Source organism: Staurois parvus, unplaced genomic scaffold (assembly GCF_062004578.1).
Source record: "Staurois parvus isolate SC_StPar_1 unplaced genomic scaffold, SC_StPar_1.0 ptg000052l, whole genome shotgun sequence".
Classification (NCBI taxonomy): Eukaryota; Metazoa; Chordata; class Amphibia; order Anura; family Ranidae; genus Staurois; species Staurois parvus.
The window spans coordinates 1,608,042-1,628,765 of record NW_028317848.1 but is presented as its reverse complement, the minus strand read 5'-3'; the positions used below and the strand labels follow the sequence as shown (position 1 = coordinate 1,628,765).

The following is a 20,724-nucleotide window of genomic DNA, read 5'->3' as shown; positions in this document are numbered from 1 at the left end:
TCCACCGCCACACTGTGGCTCCACACTCTGGTTTTGGCCCCGTGACTGCCCAAATGAGTGAAGTGTGCGGTGATTCTAAGATCGACGGCACTCATCTGCATGTCATACTGACTGACAGTATTATTTCTCTTCCCCAGCAGACTCCAAGGGCATTTAAATTAAAGGTACAGTGTTCTGCACTAATATTAAGTCTCTCTGAAGCCTAGAAACACCCTTTTTTAAGTTAAATTCACAGCGAATTTATTCGACTCGAATCGAATATTGTCCACGAATTCGCCGAATCAGTCGAATCGAATTTTTCATTTCTTCGCTCATCTCTAATAATAATAATCCAAGACAAACATATCAAATCAAACAAGAAGAGTCTTTATTTGAATTTGAATAAACTTAACCAACACAATTCAAGGGTCATACACTCCCTTCATCAGGGCTACAGAAATAGCAAATTACAATTTGCATTCAAACTAAGCATACATTTTCTATAAAATAAACCAATAAGATGTTAATGCATTTCCTTTTGTGTATCACAGGGAAACACAATTTGAAACATGATGTTGATAGCTATGAACTGAATTCTTGCACATTCATAAAACACGCACTTTCTCCAGGTAATTTATTCACTGAGAATGAAAATTCCAGGCAGTCATGTGACGGTATGGTCTTCCTTCTTTCTTCTGCACCCTCACTGCTCCATAGAATGGCATTTCAGGTGTAATATTTAAGTACTGTGATATATAGCACTGTACTAGCAGCTCAGGCAAATCTAGCGACTGATAGCCTGGGCTCACAGAAATTGATTGAAAGGCACTGGGATTCATTCAACCCTGGATGTGTATTTGGAGGACCGAGCACTTGGGAAGTGACGCCTTAATTATTATTATTGTAGAAACATTTAGGGCAGATGGAAGGAATTTTGCATTTCTCTTGCAGTGAACAACCTATTTGCCTTTAGTAAACCAACCCCAAAGTACTGGAAGTGATCAGATTTTGAAACGATGGAAACAGTGCTGCTGAGTAGTGGAAGTTACATATATGTATGGGCTTCTAAAGCCTCCAGCATCCCATAGCTCTCAGTGACACCCAGTGCTACTACACACTCTATAGGACTCCCTTTAGCTGTGGTACACCATGATTTAGAAAAATATTGCAACCATAAACCTATAGTAGGAGCAGCTATCTGAAGGCAGGACTAGCAGGTTGCACTGTGCATAAGAGAGTCATACTGGTAACACAGGGTTAGGCTGTTGAATAGGTTGTAGAATGGGATTAAAATACCTAGGCGCCTAATTTTAGCAGCAGGGGAGTACTGACAAGGTAGGTGCAGGAACCTTAGAGTTCATGCACACTGGATGTTTTTCAGCTGCTACTAGGGGTGTCTTCAAAATTTCTGTGTCACTAAGGAAACTTCCACTATTGGTCGATATACAGCAGAACCTGAATTGTTAAATAGTGGAATCCCAGCCAAATTCTAGCCCCATTCACTCTTGAACGATTTGTATCTCAAAGCTTGAAGCTCCATAACACTTGAGGAGAAAAAATATATTATTTGCAATGGAGATGGTTCACATCTTCACTTCAAGTAGCCTGAAGCCAAACGCCTGAAGCTCAAACAAGTTCTGGAGTTTTTTTGTCACTCAAATCGGACAGATTTGCTTGTTTAGAAGTGTTTATATTTCCATGGAAATGAATGATTAATAAATAAAATAAATTAATAATATGTAATAATAAATAAATGATAATTAACCCCTAACCTTAAAAAAAGAAAATAAATTATGAATAATAATAATAATGATAATAATAATAATAAAATAATAAGAAATATCCAAACCTAAAAATATAATAATAATACTATTTTTAAACATTTTGTTCTAGGGTTAGGGTGTTTATTTATTATGTTATTAATATTATTATGTATTTATTTATTTATTTTTTTAGCAGGTTAGGGGGTTAAGGTTAGGCATGAATTATTATTTATTTATTTATTATGATATATTGTTCATTTATTTTATTTTATTTATTTATGATTATTTTTATTTATTTGTGCATTTATTTTAGAAACAATTCAGTACTGTCTGTGATACTTTTTTTATTTGCACTAACATACAATTTTGAGTACAAGCTTTCGGGGAGTGTCCCCTTCTTCAAGGTCCAGGCAGTACTGTTACAAAGTTTTAGCAGAATGTTAGAAGATATGTGGGGATTGAGAAAAAAAAAAGCAGAAAGAAACGCAAGCCTAAGGTTAGCCTAGAGATAAGACACAGCAAAGCAAAAGCAAAGACTGGGGGGGGAGGGGATAAAACAACACTCACAGAGGGAGTCATAAAAATGTTGGATAATGATTGAGGAATCCCATGTCCAAATTAAGGTCATAATCTCTTGTGTCAAATAGAATTATCATTCTCAGTTCAAAAGTTTTTCTTTCCTGAATGGATTTGAAATTTCCTTTAAGAACCAAAACATCAAGGTCTCCCAAAGTGTGGTCTTATGTGAAATGGTGTCCCACAGGTGTGCAAAGGTCATCTTTATGTTCCTTGATGGTATGTCTGTGCAGATTCATCCCTGTTTGTAACTTCTGTCCTGTTTCGCCAACATAAGATCCTTTGCTACACTTTCTGCACTGGATAAGGTACACAACATTACTGGAGGTGCAGCTGTATGAGCCGGAGATATTGAAGATCGCTTTTGAGTGTCTGACACTTTTTGATGGATTGATTTGATTGCACAGTTTGCAGTGTTTCTTATTGCAGGGTGCGCTTCCATTATTTGTGACCTCATGATCAGAAGGAAGTTTCCTACTGATTAGTTTATTTTGGAGGTTGGGGGGTTGTCTGAAGGCCAGTATTGGGGGTTGCTGGAATATTTCTTTCAGAGTTCCACCCTCTGTTATGATGGGTTGTAAATCTTTGATTATTTTTCTTATTCCTTCTAGTGCTGGGTTGTATGTGGTTACTAGATCAACACGGTTGTTTGTTTTACATTTATTTATTCATTTATTATTATTATTATTAACACCCTAACCCTAACAAAAACATAAATAAATAAAAAGAAGACAATAAATAAAATATTTACTAACCCTAACACCTAACCCTTAAACCTAAACTTAACCCCTAACCCTTATCCTGACCCTAACACCTAACCCTAACCTAAACACTAACCCCAACAATTAACTCCTAACCCTAAAGTTAACCCCAGCCCTAATACCTAACCCCTAACCAAAATCCTAATCCCTAATCCCAGCCCCTAATCCTAACCCTAACCTAACCTTAAATCTAGCTCCTTACCTGAATAAAAAAAAGATAAATGAATAGTAATTAAAAAAGAAATAAAAGATGATCAAAAAGCTAAAATAGCTGGAAAACCTAGAAACAAATGATGCAACTGATGATATTTTTCTCTATTAGCTAATGAAAAAATGGCAAAGCTCAAAAACATTTGAAAAATTATGTATGAAAACGCACGAAAAACGATTAAGGACGCTACACTCAAGTGTGCATCCAGCCTAACTATGCTTAAAATGTCCCTTCCCTCACTTCTGCTGCCTATCCTACCTTCTCTGTGTAAAAAAAAGATGTGTACGCATACAGTACCTATTTTTATTCTGCTTTGGTCCAGGCCTGTGGTCTCCTGAGTCAATGAGTGTCGGCTGCAAGGGGGAAGAGGAAGACCTTGACAATAGCTAGGAATTCTGGAAGCAATGATGTCACTTGTAGCCTCCAGTGTTCTAGCCGTTGTTGGCGCTCTCTCCTCTGTGCCGCAGCCACCCCCCGCAGTTGCCATTCACTGACACAGGGGAGCTGGAGCTGCGGGATCAGGTAAGTACACACATATTTTTATCACAGGCATAGGCAGGATAGGTAGCAGAGGGGAAGGGGAACATTTTTATTCATAGTCAATGTTAGGCTGGAATTCAATTATGATTTAACTCTACTAATTATAAGAAGGTGTTTATTATTGTGTCCAATCAACCCAATATTTTACAAGAAAATAACTAACATATAATGGGTCCACCGTCCATGCACACGGCAGGGCCGAATCTAGAGGGATGCTGGGGTGGGTTTTCCTGTCCCTCAAGATTTCAGTGGTGCCCCCCAAGAGCGGTGACATTGGTATGAGGAAGTAGAGGGGCTGGGGGCAGTGCATGGCCTCACTGATCCCAAGTTGGCATGGCTGCACAGTGCTTTGCTGCTATACACTACAGGGAGCAGGCCAGGATGAACAGCATTCCTATTTGTGAAGGGGGGACTATGTTGTGCCGAGGGGGTGACTCTGGTATGATGGTGGTTGGGGTCACTGTTGTGATGGAGGGGACACTCTGTTGTGAAGGGGGGACATTCTATTATGATGGGGGGGTTCTGATATGATGGGGGAACTGTGATGTAAAGGGGGCTGACTCTGAAGTGATGGGTGAAATGTGATATGAAGGAGGAACGCTGGGAACCCCTCCATGTGGCACCAAGGAGTTGTTGACAATATCATCCAGTGCAGGTGTCCTTCAGCCCAATAAATACAGTTCAGTACTGGGCTTGTCTCTGGATTTTGCATACTTTAAAGTGTGCCATGACTAAAAAAAAAAAGTTGAGAAACGCTGGCCTAATACATGCACTTTTCGCTGCAGCCACATACAGAAGTAGGGAACTAGTATTCTTTGTTCACTCCTGCACTACGTTGGCACTACCCAGAAGTAATGTCAGGTGGTACTTCCGGGTCATGGCTCATGGTACAGAAGTGCGCCAAGTGTAGAGGAAACACACAGACAGCCAGTGCCAGAAATTGCAAGTATGGTCTGTATAGTGCGCATGCTTACATACGTCTGAAATTTTTCTTCTAGCCACTAGAATTCAAAATATTCCAATATACCAAATAAAATGATCTATTCAAGGGGGATGTGAGATTTATCCACGTATAATTTACTGAGCAGTAAGGCAGATTTTTGTATTTTCTTTTTTACTGACCCACAGTGGCTAAGTGCTGGCTAGCAGCACTAGGGTCATTGGCTCAAATGCCAACCAAGGCACCTGGAGTTTGTATATTCTCCCTTTGCTTGGGTGGGTTTCCTCCAGATACTCTAAAGACATGTTGGTGGGTTAATTGGCTCCTGTCTAAACTGACCCTAGTATGTGTATGCATTGATGTGAGTTAGGGACCTTAGATTGTAAGCTCCTTGAGGGCAGGTACTAATATGACTGTAAAATGTATGTAAAGTGCTAAATTGATGGTGATATATATATATATATATATATATATATATATATATATATATATATATATGCTTGTGTAGCATTACCCCCTTAGGAGTTGCTGAGTATTTGGGTCCCCCTATAGCCCTGCACAACCAGACAAAACACATTTTCCGTTCAGACCTGCATCCAGGAGAACAGTGACCAGTCCTTGAGCTTGTGTTGATGTTTTGTTAGAGGATAATAAAACATGGGGTGTATGGGATGCCCAATCGAATTGGAACTGAGAACAAACTTGTACAGCAAAAGATCATCTTCTGGAGAGCCAGCCAGCCTCTCCCAGTGTACCACCCCAGACCCCAGACTCTCCTCTATGTGGCTGCCTGGAGGAATCCCTGAGCAGGTGATCCAGTGTCTGTCAGCTGAAGACAATAGGACAGTCCCAGGCGACAGCTAATCTGGTTTCCCACCATAGTGCTCATTCCCCTATCTAGCTCAGGGGGTGCAGATCTACTCCCTCAGGCCTTGTCCGGTGCTGCTGGTGGGTCATGGCTGCTACCAGGCCTCCCAGCTGGGATGCTCCTTCTCTACCTCACAGGTGGTCCTCTCTCATGTGGCCAATGAAGTCCCTCGTTTTTCTCCTCCCAAGGTCCTCTGCCTGCAGGTGAGCCCTTCTCCATCTGGGTCTCCTCACAGGCTCTTGCCTCCAGATTCACATTCTCTCTGTCTTCCACCCAAACTCTCCTGCTGCTGTGCAGGCTCAATCAATTTTAAGGGTTGTCCTGGCCCATTGCCATGTCTGCTGTTGGGGATTGGCCAGGCTCCCTCAAAAGTGCAGTTCAGTCACTTTTCAGATCCTCGCACCGCTTCTAGACCTTTCTCCAAAGTTCTAGAGCAGGAGGAAATTCCAGAGGGCTGGTCTGCAGAGCCTCTCAGCTCTGACCACAATTTGACCCCTGCTATTACTCCCAGTCTGCTACTCAGCCCTATCTAACAACTGGAGTCTAGCTCCCCCTAGCTAAGCTGTAATGATAATGTAAATGTGGCACATCAGTGCATGAACCCTTGGAGACTTCAGTGCATGTAAGAGAAAACATTTCCTGTTGCGGTTCTATAGCTGCGTACGGCTTCCCATAGACATGAATAGGTGAAGGCAGCTGTATGCAGCTATGTGCTATTAGTGAAAGTAGCGCACATGCACACTACCTGCACTCAAGACATATTGCTTGTGCGCATGTAATACTGTACGCTTTGCAGCTGTGTACCACGTCTTTACCCATTCATGTCTATGGGCGGCAGTACACAGTATGGGCAAATGTGTGTGTAGCCTTTTACTTTCCAAAAATAATTATATTTGATGAATATTTGTAAATCATGTTTTTTACATGTGTTATACCTGACGTTCAATAGTAATAATTAATCCTGGGCCCCCTTGCTGGCCTGGGCCCCATACAGGAGGACTGGTGGTACCCCCTTATCCACGGCCCTGGCTGTGTGGACATATGTCCTGCCTCTGTTAGCTTGCATGTGTCAGATCTCAGCTCCTCCCACTGCACGCCTTAGATTGAGAAGGAGAGTAGAGAGAGGACATGTAGCCACCAGCAGAGCTGGGCAAAGATGGTATTTTTATAATTAAAAGAAACACACACACTGTATTTAATATGTTCCCAAAACAGAGGGGATAAAAGAAAATAATAGATGTGAAATTACAACCACTTTAAGTTCTGCTTTTACTACTGTAGTTCCAAACCAGCATTACTGCATACTCATAGAAGGTATCAGCAGCTGTAGCTGTCAAAAAAGTAGTCTTAATCAGATACAAAGCAACATAATATCACTTTTGTATCTTTTCTGTTCATTCGTCTGCAGATCAAAGGGAAGAGCTTGAGAAAGTTAAAGTAAGTGTGCACAAACCCTCACCTTGTAAAACTGTAAGGCTTCATGAACACGAGCACCTCCTAAACTCGAGTTTAGGAGCTTTTGGCATTTTTTAACTCCATAAAAGCCTGTGTGTCCATGTGCACATAGGTTTTTAGCAGAGTTTAGGAGCTGCCGCATTTAGGTGAGGTTAAACCTCCCTCTCCTGAATGCAGAAGAATCATGCTCAGGATAGGAACGCTTTGACCGCCGACCATGGGAAAATGCAAAACATGGCAAAACCCCGGTATAACGCAACTGCGGTACCGTGGTTTTGCTGTATTTTGCTTTTTCCCACAGTCAACGGTCAAAACGTTCCTATCCTGAACATGATTCTTCTGCATTCAGGAGAGAGAGGTTTAACCTCACCTAAACACGGCAGCTCCTAAACTTTGCTAAAAGCCTATGTGTACATGGACACATAGGCTTTTATGGAGTTGAGTTTAGGAGCTTTGGCAAAAAAATGCCAAAAGCTCCTAAACTCGAGTTTAGGAGCTGCTTGTGTACATGAAGCCTTACAGTTTAAGGGTTCATGTACACTGCAGCTCCTAAACTGATGTTAAGGAGCTGTTCAGCATTTTTTTCAGCAGCCCCTGAACTCTCCCTAATGTTTTCTTATGTGTCCATGTACACATAGTTGTTTACTGTCGTTTACAGGCAGTTGAGTTTACAGTCGTTTTTTTTGAACGCACCAAACTTGCATTCAGGAGTAGATTTTACCGGCGTTTCAAACGCTTGTAAACACGGTTAACTGCATTTATAAACATTTGCATTTGGAAGCGTTTTTTAACTGTTCCATATCCAGATGATGTCCAGAGCCTTTTTACATCATCAGAAATGCATGCAAACCATTTTCCATGTATTCAAATGGACCTAGCACACCAGCGCAGTCAGTTCCAGGTTTTGCGTGAAGGAATAAATGGTAGAACGTGCCGCATTATGCTCATGATGGGATCCATAGTGAATACACCCAGAAAAGACAGGTCATCTTAACACATACTGCTTTACAACTTCTTTGTACATTCAGGTGGATTATACCTTGTTTTTTTTTTCAGGACAAATTGGGCTTTAATTTGGTGGTAAATGGTAATGGATATTGCCTGATTTTTTTTTTTTTATTATTATTATCAAAGCAAACTGGTTCCAAAATAGTAAAACAATATTTATTTTAAATTTAGCTGTGTGTTTCTTGTTATTACCATAACCTACCACCAAAGAACAACCCAAAATAATTTCTCCTGCTCCTGACAATCACAAGGATACCACATATGTGTATGTTAGTTGTTGTTGGTACCTGTAGTATGGCCCAGAAACAATAGTGGGCATTTTGCTTTTTTTCCTTTTATCCTGCCACTAACTGAAACTGATACTAATTTAGAAATAAAAATAAAAATCCGGCAAAGAAAAAAAATACTGGCCTTAACCTTTGACCCAAACACTAACCCTGGCACTGACCTAGATCAGATCTTGATTTAGGTATTTTTTTTTGTTATTATTATTTTTATTCACACTTTTTTTTTCTCTCTCTGAAAGGACAGAAAGAGATACAATGTATAATATAATGACACAATGTATCTTTTTCCTCCATTCAGACAGAAAAAACACGGGGGTGGGCTTCACAGTGACTGATCCCTGTAATAGCCAATCAGAGGCTATCACAGCGATCAGGTGACCTGGAATCGGAAGTTTCGATTCCTGATCGTTAGAATGGGACCCAGGGCTCTCAGTGAAACCCGGTCTCTGTGCTGGGAGCACTCCCAGCACAGACAGGTAAGCAAATATGTGGCCCCACAGAAAAAAGCCCAGGCCAGTGGGGCTGCATATTTGCGTACAGTCGACATGAAGAGGTTAGGGGCGGTTCACACCATAGAAACACAGTCCAGATGCGTTTTTGGTGTGTTTTTTTTACGCGTTCCAGTGTGTTTTTTATGCATTATAGTTCATTTTTTCCCCTCAAATTTTCTTCAATTTAAATAGGTACATGTACGCTTTTGATGCGTTTTACTGCGCTCCAGTACTGTTCTGTGCAGAAAAAATGCAGCATGTTCTTTTTTTCTGTATCTGGAACACACTGATGTGAACTTTGACATTGACAACCATATAACCTACTTTCTGTGCGTTTTGGATGCAGAAAAAAAGCAACTGAAACGCATGCAGTGTGAACTGGCCCTTAAGGAGTTCTGCAGGTGTATATTTGTCACCTCTTTGGAGTCTTTTTATTTGGTTTATCACATGCATCGCCCATTGTAAGGCTGTTTGGGAATTGGTGGGAGCCGCACAACCCCGTTTATACCGCCATTTTCTTGACTTGGGAACACGTTTGTATGATCTTATATGTTCTCCAGTTTATTGATTCTACAGTGGCAGTACATGTGAGTTTCTTTTGTTACAAAAAAATTATATCAATGTTGTTTGCGTACAGCGTTGCATAACCGCACAATCACTAGTTAAAGTAGCGCAGTGCCAAACAGCAAAAAATGGCCTGGTCACGTTGGGGTGGGGGGTAAAACCTTCTAGAAGGCAAGTGGTTATTCTATCCAAAAATTAAGCAGGTTTTCCCTTTAATGAAAGCAGGTGAAGGTGTGCTTTCAGAACAGATCTCTGTAGTGGTCTGATGATTCGACCTCGAAAAGTCAGGGAGGTCACGCGATGGTGGCAGCCGCACGGCCCGCTCACCTCACACACATTCCTATCACCCCTCTGGCTGCCGGTAGCGGGTCACGTGACCCGGATCTAGGTTCGGCAGCGCTTGAGATTGTTTACATGACGTCACCTCCGCCGTCAGCTGCACACCCGGAAGTGAGGAGGGAAGCGCACGTTGTGACTGGAAGCCCCGGAGTGACAGGAGGTTGGGGGGTGTCCGGTGTAAGTATCCCGTTCAGCGGCGTATATGTGTGCAGGGTGGGAGGGAGGAGAGGTGTGGGGAGGGCGTTGGGCTCCTCTCCATTCACACAACATGAAGCAGCTGGAATGGCAGGGAGCTTCTGTCATAGAGGAGTACTACCAGGCTTCATACTCATAGTGGTCACCTCCCCGCTCTATTTATTACAGGGACTTGTATAGTGCTGTCAATTTATATATATTGTACATTCACCCTCAAGGAGCATACATTCTAAGGTCCCTGCCTTACATTCACATACTAGGGACAATTTAGACAGGAGCTAATTCACCTACCAGCATGTCTTTGGAGTGTGGGAGGAAACCGGAGTACCCCCACACAGGCACAGGTAGAACATGCAAACTCCAGGCAGGTGGTGCGGTAATTGGGATTTAAACCCACAGCCCTAGTACTGCCAGCTGAAATTGCTAACCACTTGGCCACTGTTAAGATGTATTGGAAGAGGTGGCTGTATGTGGTCATATGCCAAGGGTTGTGTAAATTCTCATACACACAGGCAGAAGAAAATGCAGCTTTGTGGCCTCATTTATATTTGTGTTTGGGGGTGGTACAAATGACTGGCTGAGCTGCATTTTTAACGCCCCTCAGTTGTTCCCCCTTATTCTACAAAGGAGCAGTCGTGTCCAGCAGCAGCAGAGGGTCTTAGTGTTGGTAGGCAGGCTGTGCAAACTGTACGGCTGTGTGTATAAAGCCTCGTAGTACAGCTCCCCCAAAATGATCCCCTCTGTCATGTTTAGCAGGCGGTGACTCTCGCTGAACTTCATGCTTTCTACTAAATAGAGGTGCCCGCCCTGCACCTGCGTGTGGTGTTTGTGGTTGTGGTGCACTAGTGCAGGGTTAAAGTGGAAGTAAACTCCCACTGGACACGTACCTACAGGTAAGCTTCAAATAAAGTGTAGGTACAAGGAATATCTCCTAACCATGCACTGTGTAAGAGATATTTAGTGTCCCTGAAGCTGATGACGTCACCAGCGCATGCACTCTGAGGAAATGGCATATACAGTGGGGCAAAAAAGTATTTAGTCAGCCACCATTTGTGCAAGTTCTCCCACTTAAATAGATGAGAGAGGCCTGTAATTGGCATCATAGGTAGACCTCAACTATGAGAGACAAAATGAGAAAAAAAATCAAGACAATCACATTGGCTGATTTGGAAAGAATTTATTTGCAAATTATGGTGGAAAATAAGTATTTGGTCAATATCAAAAGTTCATCTCAGTACTTTGTTATATATCCTTTGTTGGCAATGACAGAGGTCAAACGTTTCCTGTAAGTCTTAACAAGGTTGGCACACACTGTTGCTGGTATGTTGGCCCATTCCTCTATGCAGATCTCTTCTAGAGCAGTGATGTTTTAGGGCTGTCGCTGGGTAACACGGACTTTCAACTCCCTCCAAAGGTTTTCTATGGGGTTGAGATCTGGAGACTGGCTAGGCCACTCCAGGATCTTGAAATGCTTCTTGCAAAGCCACTCCTTTGTTGCCCAGCGGTATGTTTGGGATCATTGTCATGTTGGAAGACCCAGCCACGTTTCATCTTCAATGCCCTTGCTGATGGAAGGAGGTTTGCACTCAAAATCTCACGATACATGGCCCCATTCATTCTGTCCTGTACATGGATCAGTCGTCCTGGTCCCTTTGTGGCGAAACGGCCCCAAAGCATGATGTTGCCACCCCCATGCTTCACAGTAGGTATGGTGTTCTTTGGATGCAACTCAGCATTCTCTCTCCTCCAAACACGACGAGTTGTGTTTCTACCAAACAGTTCTATTTTGGTTTCATCTGACCATATGACATTCTCCCAATCCACTTCTGGATCATCCAAATGCTCTCTAGCAAACTTCAGACGGGCCCGGACATGTACTGGCTTAAGCAGGGGGACACGTCTGGCACTGCAGGATCTGAGTCCCTGGCGGCGTAGTGTGTTACTGATGGTAGCTTTTGTTACGTTGGTCCCAGCTCTCTGCAGGTCATTCACTAGGTCCCCCCGTGTGGTCCTGGGATTTTTGCTCACCATTCTTGTGATCATTTTGACCCCACGGGGTGAGATCTTGCGTGGAGCCCCAGATCAAGGGAGATTATCAGTGGTCTTGTATGTCTTCCATTTTCTAATTATTGCTCCCACAGTTGATTTGTTCACACCAAGCTGCTTGCCTATTGCAAATTCAGTCTTCCCAGCCTGGTGCAGGTCTACAATTTTGTTTCTGGTGTCCTTCGACAGCTCTTTGGTCTTCACCATAGTGGAGTTTGGAGTGTGACTGTTTGAGGTTGTGGACAGGTGTCTTTTATACTGATAACAAGTTCAAACAGGTGCCATTGATACAGGTAATGAGTGCAGGACAGAGGAGCCTCTTAAAGAAGAAGGTACAGGTCTGTGAGAGCCAGAAATCTTGCTTGTTTGTAGGTGACCAAATACTTATTTTCCACCATAATTTGCAAATAAATTCTTTCCAAATCGGCCAATGTGATTGTCTTGATTTTTTTTCTCATTTTGTCTCTCATAGTTGAGGTCTACCTATGATGCCAATTACAGGCCTCTCTCATCTTTTTAAGTGGGAGAACTTGCACAAATGGTGGCTGACTAAATACTTTTTTGCCCCACTGTATATGCCATTCCTTCAGAGCTCTGTGCCGCATCCTAGACCCCCGTGCATGCGCAGGAGTGATGTCATCGCGGCTCAGCCATTCAAGAGGCCACAGCCCGCGAACCCGGAAGGAAGACATGGTGAAAATGGAAGCTTTCTCAGTGGTGACAGCGCACCACTGAAGGGCTTTGATCTAAGGTAAGTCTTTTATAATGTGCTGGTATGTGATGCTTCGTATGCATTATGACATTATTTTGGGGACATTTTTTTCTTTTAATGTTTTTTGGTGGTTTACTACCTCTTTAAGGCCCAATTCACATGTTTTTTTTTTTACTTGACAGTGTAGGATGAATGGGCTACCCTGCACGCAAAAACATGCAAAAATAGCTCCTGTACCCTTTTTTGGAGCATGTTTTTCAACACCATATTTTTGCAAGTTTTTCATGTATTTTGTCTTGCAACAATGCCTATTTTTTTGTGTTTTTGTTTTTTTTTTTTTGCTCGTTTAGGTTGCTATTAGGAATTAATGGCACCCAAACAAGTATTCCACGTTTGGCACGTTGCAGAAATGCACATTTCCACTACACTCAGATGTGAACAGGGTGCAATGGGTTAAGACAGGTGGTGAGGAGATGATACAACACCTCCTCACAACCTGTCAAATGCTCTCTGAAGAGCGATCCAAGAGCAACACTGGTATAAAATAGCCCTTAGAAGCATTTTTCCTTTTCTATGGGCCTGAATACGGCTCTGTATCACCAGTGTGTCCACATACATTGTGACATTTGGATTCATATCTTATTTCAGTGTTTAGCAGCATACATGCCCTAAATTTGTGTTCCGAGAAAAGCATACTGTTATAGTTTATGCATGTGCGTGAAGTTTCTGTATAGTGGCTAGAACAAATCAATATTCGATCCACTAGAATGAAAATATGCACATATGCCTTACATGTATCAAGGTGTGTAAATTTGAGCCAGACTGAGCATTTTATGTAATTTTTTTTTTTTTTTTTTTTAATATGCCCAACTGCATTCTGCCTTAAAGTGGTTCTAAACTCAAAAAGTTTTTTTTACCTTAATGCATTATCTGCATTAAGGTAAAAGACCTAATACCTGTCCCCTCCCTTGGGAACACGCCTGCCACAGATGGCTTCATAGCATACAGCTTGCTGAGGGGGCACTCGTAAGAAGGAGGAGCGGACAGCACCACTGGTACAGTTTAGAAGAGGAGGTAAGAGACCATTTAAATTATAAAAAAAATTAATAAATACATTTACAATCTGCATGTGCACTGGTGTATGATCCAAAGACAGATAATGTGTATTTAGAGCATATGTCAGTGCACATGTGGTGCTTTATGCAACCGCATACAGCCCTGGCTGGGTGGCTATATGTGGAGGTAGTTGGTCCTGGGAATGTCAGTACACAGTCTCTGCACACTGTACAGCCAAGTGCATTATGCCTAGGACAGTGTTTCTCCACCTTTTTTCAGTCAAGGTACCCTTTAAAATTCTGCACAATCTCAAGGCTCCCCATTATTAAATTTAAAAAATGATTCTAGACGCATCCACACACACGGTACATCCAACGTTAGAGGTGATTTATTCTTCCAAAGCAAATATACCTTTGCACACTGGTAATGACTAGTATTCCAATGTGTCTCTCTCACTTTCTCTCCCTCACTCAGCCAATGAGACCCAAGTTCTGATGGAGAAGGGCAGGTGAGGGGGAAACTAGGATGATGTGCATACACCTGATGTCCTCCTTATCAACTGATAATGTCATTGGTTGTGTTAGGATGCCAAAAAGTGCACAATGAAAACCTGTGGCTTTGTGTAACTAAAAGGCAGGATAGATCCACCTGCTGGCTTGTAGACAATTTTTGGACAATTTTTAGCCAATTTGCCAAGGCACCCCTGAAGAAGCCTAAATGAACCCCAGGCTGCCTGGGCACCCTGGTTGAAAAAGGCTGGCCTAGAAGCATGTGGAAGGCATTTTCTTTGACACTTTAAATGGTTTCTTTGGACCAAACTGATCCAAATGAACTCATTCTCTTACTAAATGCTGCAGCCGCTGTCAGTGCTCTATAAACTGTATGTAGCATCAGGTCCATGCAGTATACAGTGCTTTGTTGTGATAGCGGTGCAGGGACCTTCCGCCTGCTGTTGGATTAACATTGGGTCAGGCTGAGTGCTGCTCAGCCATTCACAGGAAGCTTTGTATTTTTATCAATGAATACAAGGCTTCCTCTGGTGAAGATCGTGACATCATTGCTCACCTCTCTACCTCAGCCAATCAGAGGAAGCTATACATTCATAAAAATACAAAGCTTTCTGTAAATGGCTGAGCAGCACTCAGCCTGACCGGGATTTATACTGGCAGCAGATGTGACATCCCTGTATTGGTAACAGAATACAGTTCTGCATACTGAATGTAGCTGATGCTACATACAGTTTATGTAGCACTCACATCGGCCACAACAATTCGTAAAGGAAATGACCTGGCCCAGACAAATTACAGTAATACCTCAGTTATCGTAATTTTCAGTTTACGAATGAAAATCAATTGAAAATAATGCTTTGGTTTCCGAATTTTTTACAAATTTGTTACGCAATATGAAGTGTATGTTGGTGCCGATTTTTTAAATGCAATTGCCAGCTTTTTTTTTTTTTTTTTCTCTTCACTATAGCTCACAGAATTAGCTGTCACTTTCCCCGAAGTTAACGGAACATTTGTTTCTTTTAAGAAACTAAAGGGAAACATTGTTTCTCTTAACACAGGGAAATAAACTAAAAGAAAACTTTCTTTCAGCTGGGGGGAAAGACCCTTCGGGTCTGGTATGGATTTTGAGGGGAACTCCCACGCCAAAATGAAAAAAAAAAAATCCATACCAGATCCTTATCCGAGCATGCAGCCCCGCAGGTCAAGAAAGGGGGGGGGGGGGACGAGCAAGCAGTCGTCCCCCCCCCCCCCCCCTCCTGAACCATACCAGGCCACATGCCCTCAACATGAGGGGTGCCTTGGGGCGGAGGGGGGGTGCGGAGCCTTTTTTTTAAAAAAATTTTTTGAGTTGGCAGCGGCGGTGATGGCGGGCATTGTGATTGACATTGGATCTACTGTGGGGGACATTCTTTTAGTTTTTTCTTTTAATAAAGGACTTGTCAAAGACTGTGACCTGTCTTTTTTTTTTTTTTTTTTTTTCCACACCACACTTTTTTTTTTGTGAATGTGTAGGGGTACCTCATACTCATTCAACTAGGGAGGGGGGGTGCGGGATCTGCCCCTGCCCCAAAGCACCCCCCATGTTGAGGGCATGTGGCCTAGTATGGTTCAGGAGAGGGGAGGATGCTCGCTCGTCCCCCCCCCCCCCTTTCCTGACCTGCTGGGCTGCATGTTCGGATAAGGGTCTGGTATGGATTTTGGGGGGAACCCCCACGCCATTTATTTATTTATTTTTTTTTTTTTAATATTTTGGCGTGGGAGTTCCCCTCAAAATTCATACCAGACGCCATTTTTAAATGATTTATTTAATTGCTGGCAATACTTTTACATTCAGCTGTCAGTGGGGAACCCGCCGACAGCTGAAACATTAACACACGGTTGTCACTACTAAAATACCGCATGACTTGATAAAATAACTCATGCAGTATTTTAGTAGCGTTTACTTTTTTTATGACCTCCGGAACAGATTAATTTGTTTTCAATGCATTCCTATGGGAAATGGTGTTTCGCTTTACAAATTTTTTGTTATACGAAAAGTCCTGCAGAACTTATTAAATTCGTAAACCGAAGTATGCCTGTATTTGAAGTAAAGGGAAAGGTGAAGTTCAGCTTTAATCTTAAAGCGAAACTAAAAGGGTTAATATTCACCTGTCCAACTATCCCTGGCGTCGCCGTGTTCTCCTGTGTGCCGGTCTTCAGCAGTCTTCATTGCCTGGTGGGAGATGACGTCACTCCTGCATGTGTGGAGGAAGCCATTATTCCACCATACAGAGGCCAGGCAAATGCTGTAAGCTGAGATGCGCATGCGCAGCTCAGTTTACAACACTGGTGAAGACAGCGAGCAGGCAGGTAGGAAAATTTCATGCAGTCTCCTCTGCCATAAAAGCCTGCCTGCTCGCTGTTTGTTACAGTTTGTTTTTAATCAAATAAGCTGAAGGTTCAGTAGGAGATTCCTCGCTCAAGATAGGAGACATTTAGAGAACACTTTGCATTTTTTCAATAAGAAGGCTTTTTGTAGTGTACTGTTTCTTGCCCTTGTTTATAATAATGACTTGCTGATATTTGGTCCTGCCTGTCAAGGATCTATTCCGTGGCTACTTGGATGGCTAGCATAGGTCGATTCAACTTTATCAATGCTTCTAAGGTATTTAGATTCACAACTAAGGTGGGCCAATTATAGTCGAACTCCAGGACTCCTCTTGTATTTATTTTTTCACTAAATTTTTTTTGATTATTGACATAAAAAAGAAAATATTAACTATTGCAGTTACATATGATGAGTGAAAACATTTACAGTATACAGAAGTATAAGGTAATATATATGAATATGGAAAATTCAAACAATAACTGTGCATGTCTAATGGAGAATTAAACAATCAAAATCTTAAATGGTTATTAATATGAATCGCATGGGTATATAATGAATGATGACAAAGATATTATTACCAGTGGTAATATAGAGTAATTTTTAAGCTTATATAACTGTCATTCTACCATTGTGGTGTAGATATGAAGGCTGAGGATAAGTGAAAGGGAAAAGAAAAAAGAAGGAAAGGGCCAGCGAGGAAGTCAGGAACGAGGTACCAAGAGAGTTGTATCTTATCCTTCATATCTATCTAGAGGGCTGCTGGGGATGTATATATTCATTGTTGTAGTCTGTGTGACATACAGTCTTTCAGGTGCAGCTTCCCCTCAGTGAACTGAATAAAGGGGATTGCTCACTTGTCACCTCCACAGTTCAGAGATTGTCTTATTATTATTATTATTATTATTATTACTACGAGTTTATATAGCGCCAAAGGGTTTGCTCAGCGCTGTACAATAGGGGGGACAATACATGGCACAGTACAACAACAACAAACAATGTACGAGGGGTAAGAGGGCCCTACTCTTACGAGCTTACAATCTAGGAGGGAGGGGGTAAAATGTACAGTAGGAAGTGGCTGAGGGGGATGAAGTGGTGGGAGGAATGAGGGAGGATGGCCGTTAGGTGAGGGTGGGGTAGGCTTCCCTGAAGAGATGGGTTTTGAGGGAGCGCCTGAATGTGAATAGGGAAGGCGACAGTCTGATGGATTGGGGCAGTGAGTTCCAGAGGATGGGGGAGGACCTGGAGAAGTCCTGCAGTCGTGCATGGGAGGAGGAGACCAGGGAGCAGGATAGAAGGAGGTCCTGTGAGGAGCGAAGGGTACGGGTAGGGTGGTACTTGGTGATAAGGTTGGTGAGGTAGTCAGGGGCAGTGTTGTGAACGGCTTTGTAGGTCAGGGTTAGGAGTTTAAATTTGATGCGTTGGGCAATCGGGAGCCAGTGGAGGGAGAGGCAGAGGGGGGTGGCAGAGGTGGAGCGGGTGGTGAGGTGGATGAGTCTGGCAGCTGAGTTCAGGATGGTCTGGAGCGGGGAGAGCCTGCACTTGGGTAGGCCAGTGAGGAGGGAGTTGCAGTAGTCAAGGCGTGAGATGATGAGGGAGTGTACTAGAAGTTTGGTGGTGTCTGGGGTGAGGAAGGAGCGTATCTTGGCAATGTTGCGAAGATGGAGCCTGCATGTGTTTGTGAGTGATTTGACATGCGGTTGGAGGGAGAGGTTCGCGTCAAGAATGACGCCAAGGACTTTGGCTTGCAGGGCGGAAGTGATAGTGGAGTTGTTGGTGATGATGGATAGGATGGGGGGGGGGGGGGGTGTTGGCAGGGGGAAAGACGAGAAGCTCGGTTTTGGAGAGGTTGAGCTTGAGGAAGTGTAGCGACATCCAGTCTGAGATGTCATTTAGGAGGTGAGTGATGCGGGCGGAGATAGTGGGGGTGAGGTGAGGGGTGGAGAGGTAGATTTGGGTGTCGTCAGCATAGAGGTGATAGTTGAAGCCGTGAGATTGTATGAGTTTGCCCAGGGAGGAGGTGTAGATGGAGAAGAGAAGGGGTCCAAGGACAGAGCCTTGGGGGACCCCAACAGAGGGGGAGGGAGGGGGAGGTGGCACCATTGTAGGTGACACTGATGGTCTTATATTTTTGCAATGAATAGAAGGTGTTCAGCTTTCAGTGATCTGATGTAATTCCATAGTTGGAATAAAAAAAGCCAGTTGCATCTTTTTGGTACATTATGGAATTTTAAATACATTATTTTTGTTCTTCCTGAATTCCAGGTGAAGGAGTGCCCACAGCTGGATTTCTCCAAAAATGTTGGAGTCCTATGTGACTCCGATTTTAATGAGCTATGTGAACCGCTACATAAAGAATTTGAAGCCTTCTGATTTACAGCTATCCCTCTGGGGTGGAGATGTTGTCCTTAGCAAGCTGGAACTGAAACTGGATGTTCTGGAACAGGTATGTTACTTTTAAGGAATTAAATCCGCTTCACTGGAGTCAGCAATTATTTTATTAACTTTTACCCCATTTTCATTGCTCATGTCTAGGTTAGCATAAACTATAAACCAAAATGATGTTCTGTGTATAAATTCCTGTTCTGTATGTGTATACACAGTCGGCTATGCAGTTCCTTGTGAGTGTAAAACACCTACTATACAAATGTAAAAAAAATATATATAGGTTTAGCGCAATGCTGATTTCAAATGAAATGAGCCATGAAAGAATTTATTTTGGATACACATATGTGATATGTGTAAAGATAGTGTTGATATGTAACCATTTACAATAAATAAAAACAAAAATAAACTTGTATCCAAATAAAGTCTGCTAATCATTTGTGTCAAAATAAAGTCTCTTGGAACAAGTCTGCAAAACTTTTGTGTCTTTTCAACACTTTGTGTCTTCTCCACACCACTGTGTTAGTACTGCAAAGGAGACTGTGCCCAACACCTGCTCTCGGTTCAAACTCACTAGTGGACCTGTTTCAGGGGGTGCATGAGGATCAGATAAAAAAATGACACATTCACTTTACTACCCTCCCCATTTTCCTAATCGATGGTTTTTCCATTTAAAAGAAATTACAGAAAACAAACCCTGCCACTGCTTATAGCTCCAACCTCTAAGTGTCTCTTGATTCGTTGTTGGACCATGATTACCATTTAAATTTGTGTCATGGTTTTCCACTCCATAAAAGCAAGTGTTAATTCTCATGTAGTAGTAGAAGTGATGGTTACATTTTAGTAAAATAAAGTACATATATTCAATGCATGGAAAGTTGTGTTTATATGAATATTTCTTTGGAGGGGATCCATAGATTTCATCAGATTCTCAAAGGGATCCATGACTCAAAAAAAAGCATAAGAACCACTGCACTAGACTGCAATACTGTTATGCAATATACAAAAATATAGCTCCACATGGTGTTATAACATAAAGATTAGTTAATCAAGGGCTGGTTAACACTGGAATGTGTGTTCCTATACGGTTCCTTGCATTTCTGGTTTTGACAGTCCATTCATCTGAATAGACTCCCAAACACACAAGATCTTGCAAAATTTAGTTCAAGCACTACTTTTGCAAATCGTACTTCACCAACCCACTAAAGCTTGGTTATCAGATTCAGCTGCCTGCATTGCACTCTGTAACAGCTGTGAAGCTTGTCAAACATCAAATCGGTGCTGACCTGGATATCACAATCACCGCCTCTCCACACCAACCTTCAATGAATCTACAAGTGTGTGCTTAGAATGCTACTGCTGATACATTTGGTAACAAGGGATCCCTGAAAAAGTCCCAAGTGATGAAATGTATTGGAAGGATGCTTTTTGATTTGAATTTGCAGTAAGGTTATATTCAGTCTGGTGAATTTGAATCAAGCAAACATATTGGGCACAGTTTAATTTGTAGTACTAACATGTTTACTTAACAAAAACCTTTTATAAATAAAATCTGATTTAAAAAAAGTAGAATTAAACCAGCAGATATTTAGTTTAACATGTTGAGCATAATAAAATAAACATCTCCCTGTAAACTATTTGTTAAGATTCTTACCCCAGCACTTGTAGTTTACA

The 20,724-nt window shown here is 42.2% G+C and overlaps 1 protein-coding gene across 1 annotated transcript in view; it reads left to right on the top strand.

The window, feature by feature from the left end:
- The first annotated feature begins 9,878 nt into the window (after window positions 1-9,878).
- VPS13B (vacuolar protein sorting 13 homolog B) overlaps window positions 9,879-20,724 on the top strand; it is a 1,305,797-nt gene continuing 1,294,951 nt past the window's right edge. Inside the window, exons 1-2 of the mRNA XM_089666424.1 lie at window positions 9,879-9,959; window positions 18,931-19,111. Coding sequence (XP_089522550.1) covers window positions 18,965-19,111 — 147 coding nt within the window. The 5' untranslated portion in view covers window positions 9,879-9,959; window positions 18,931-18,964. The remainder of the gene's footprint in view (window positions 9,960-18,930; window positions 19,112-20,724) is intronic.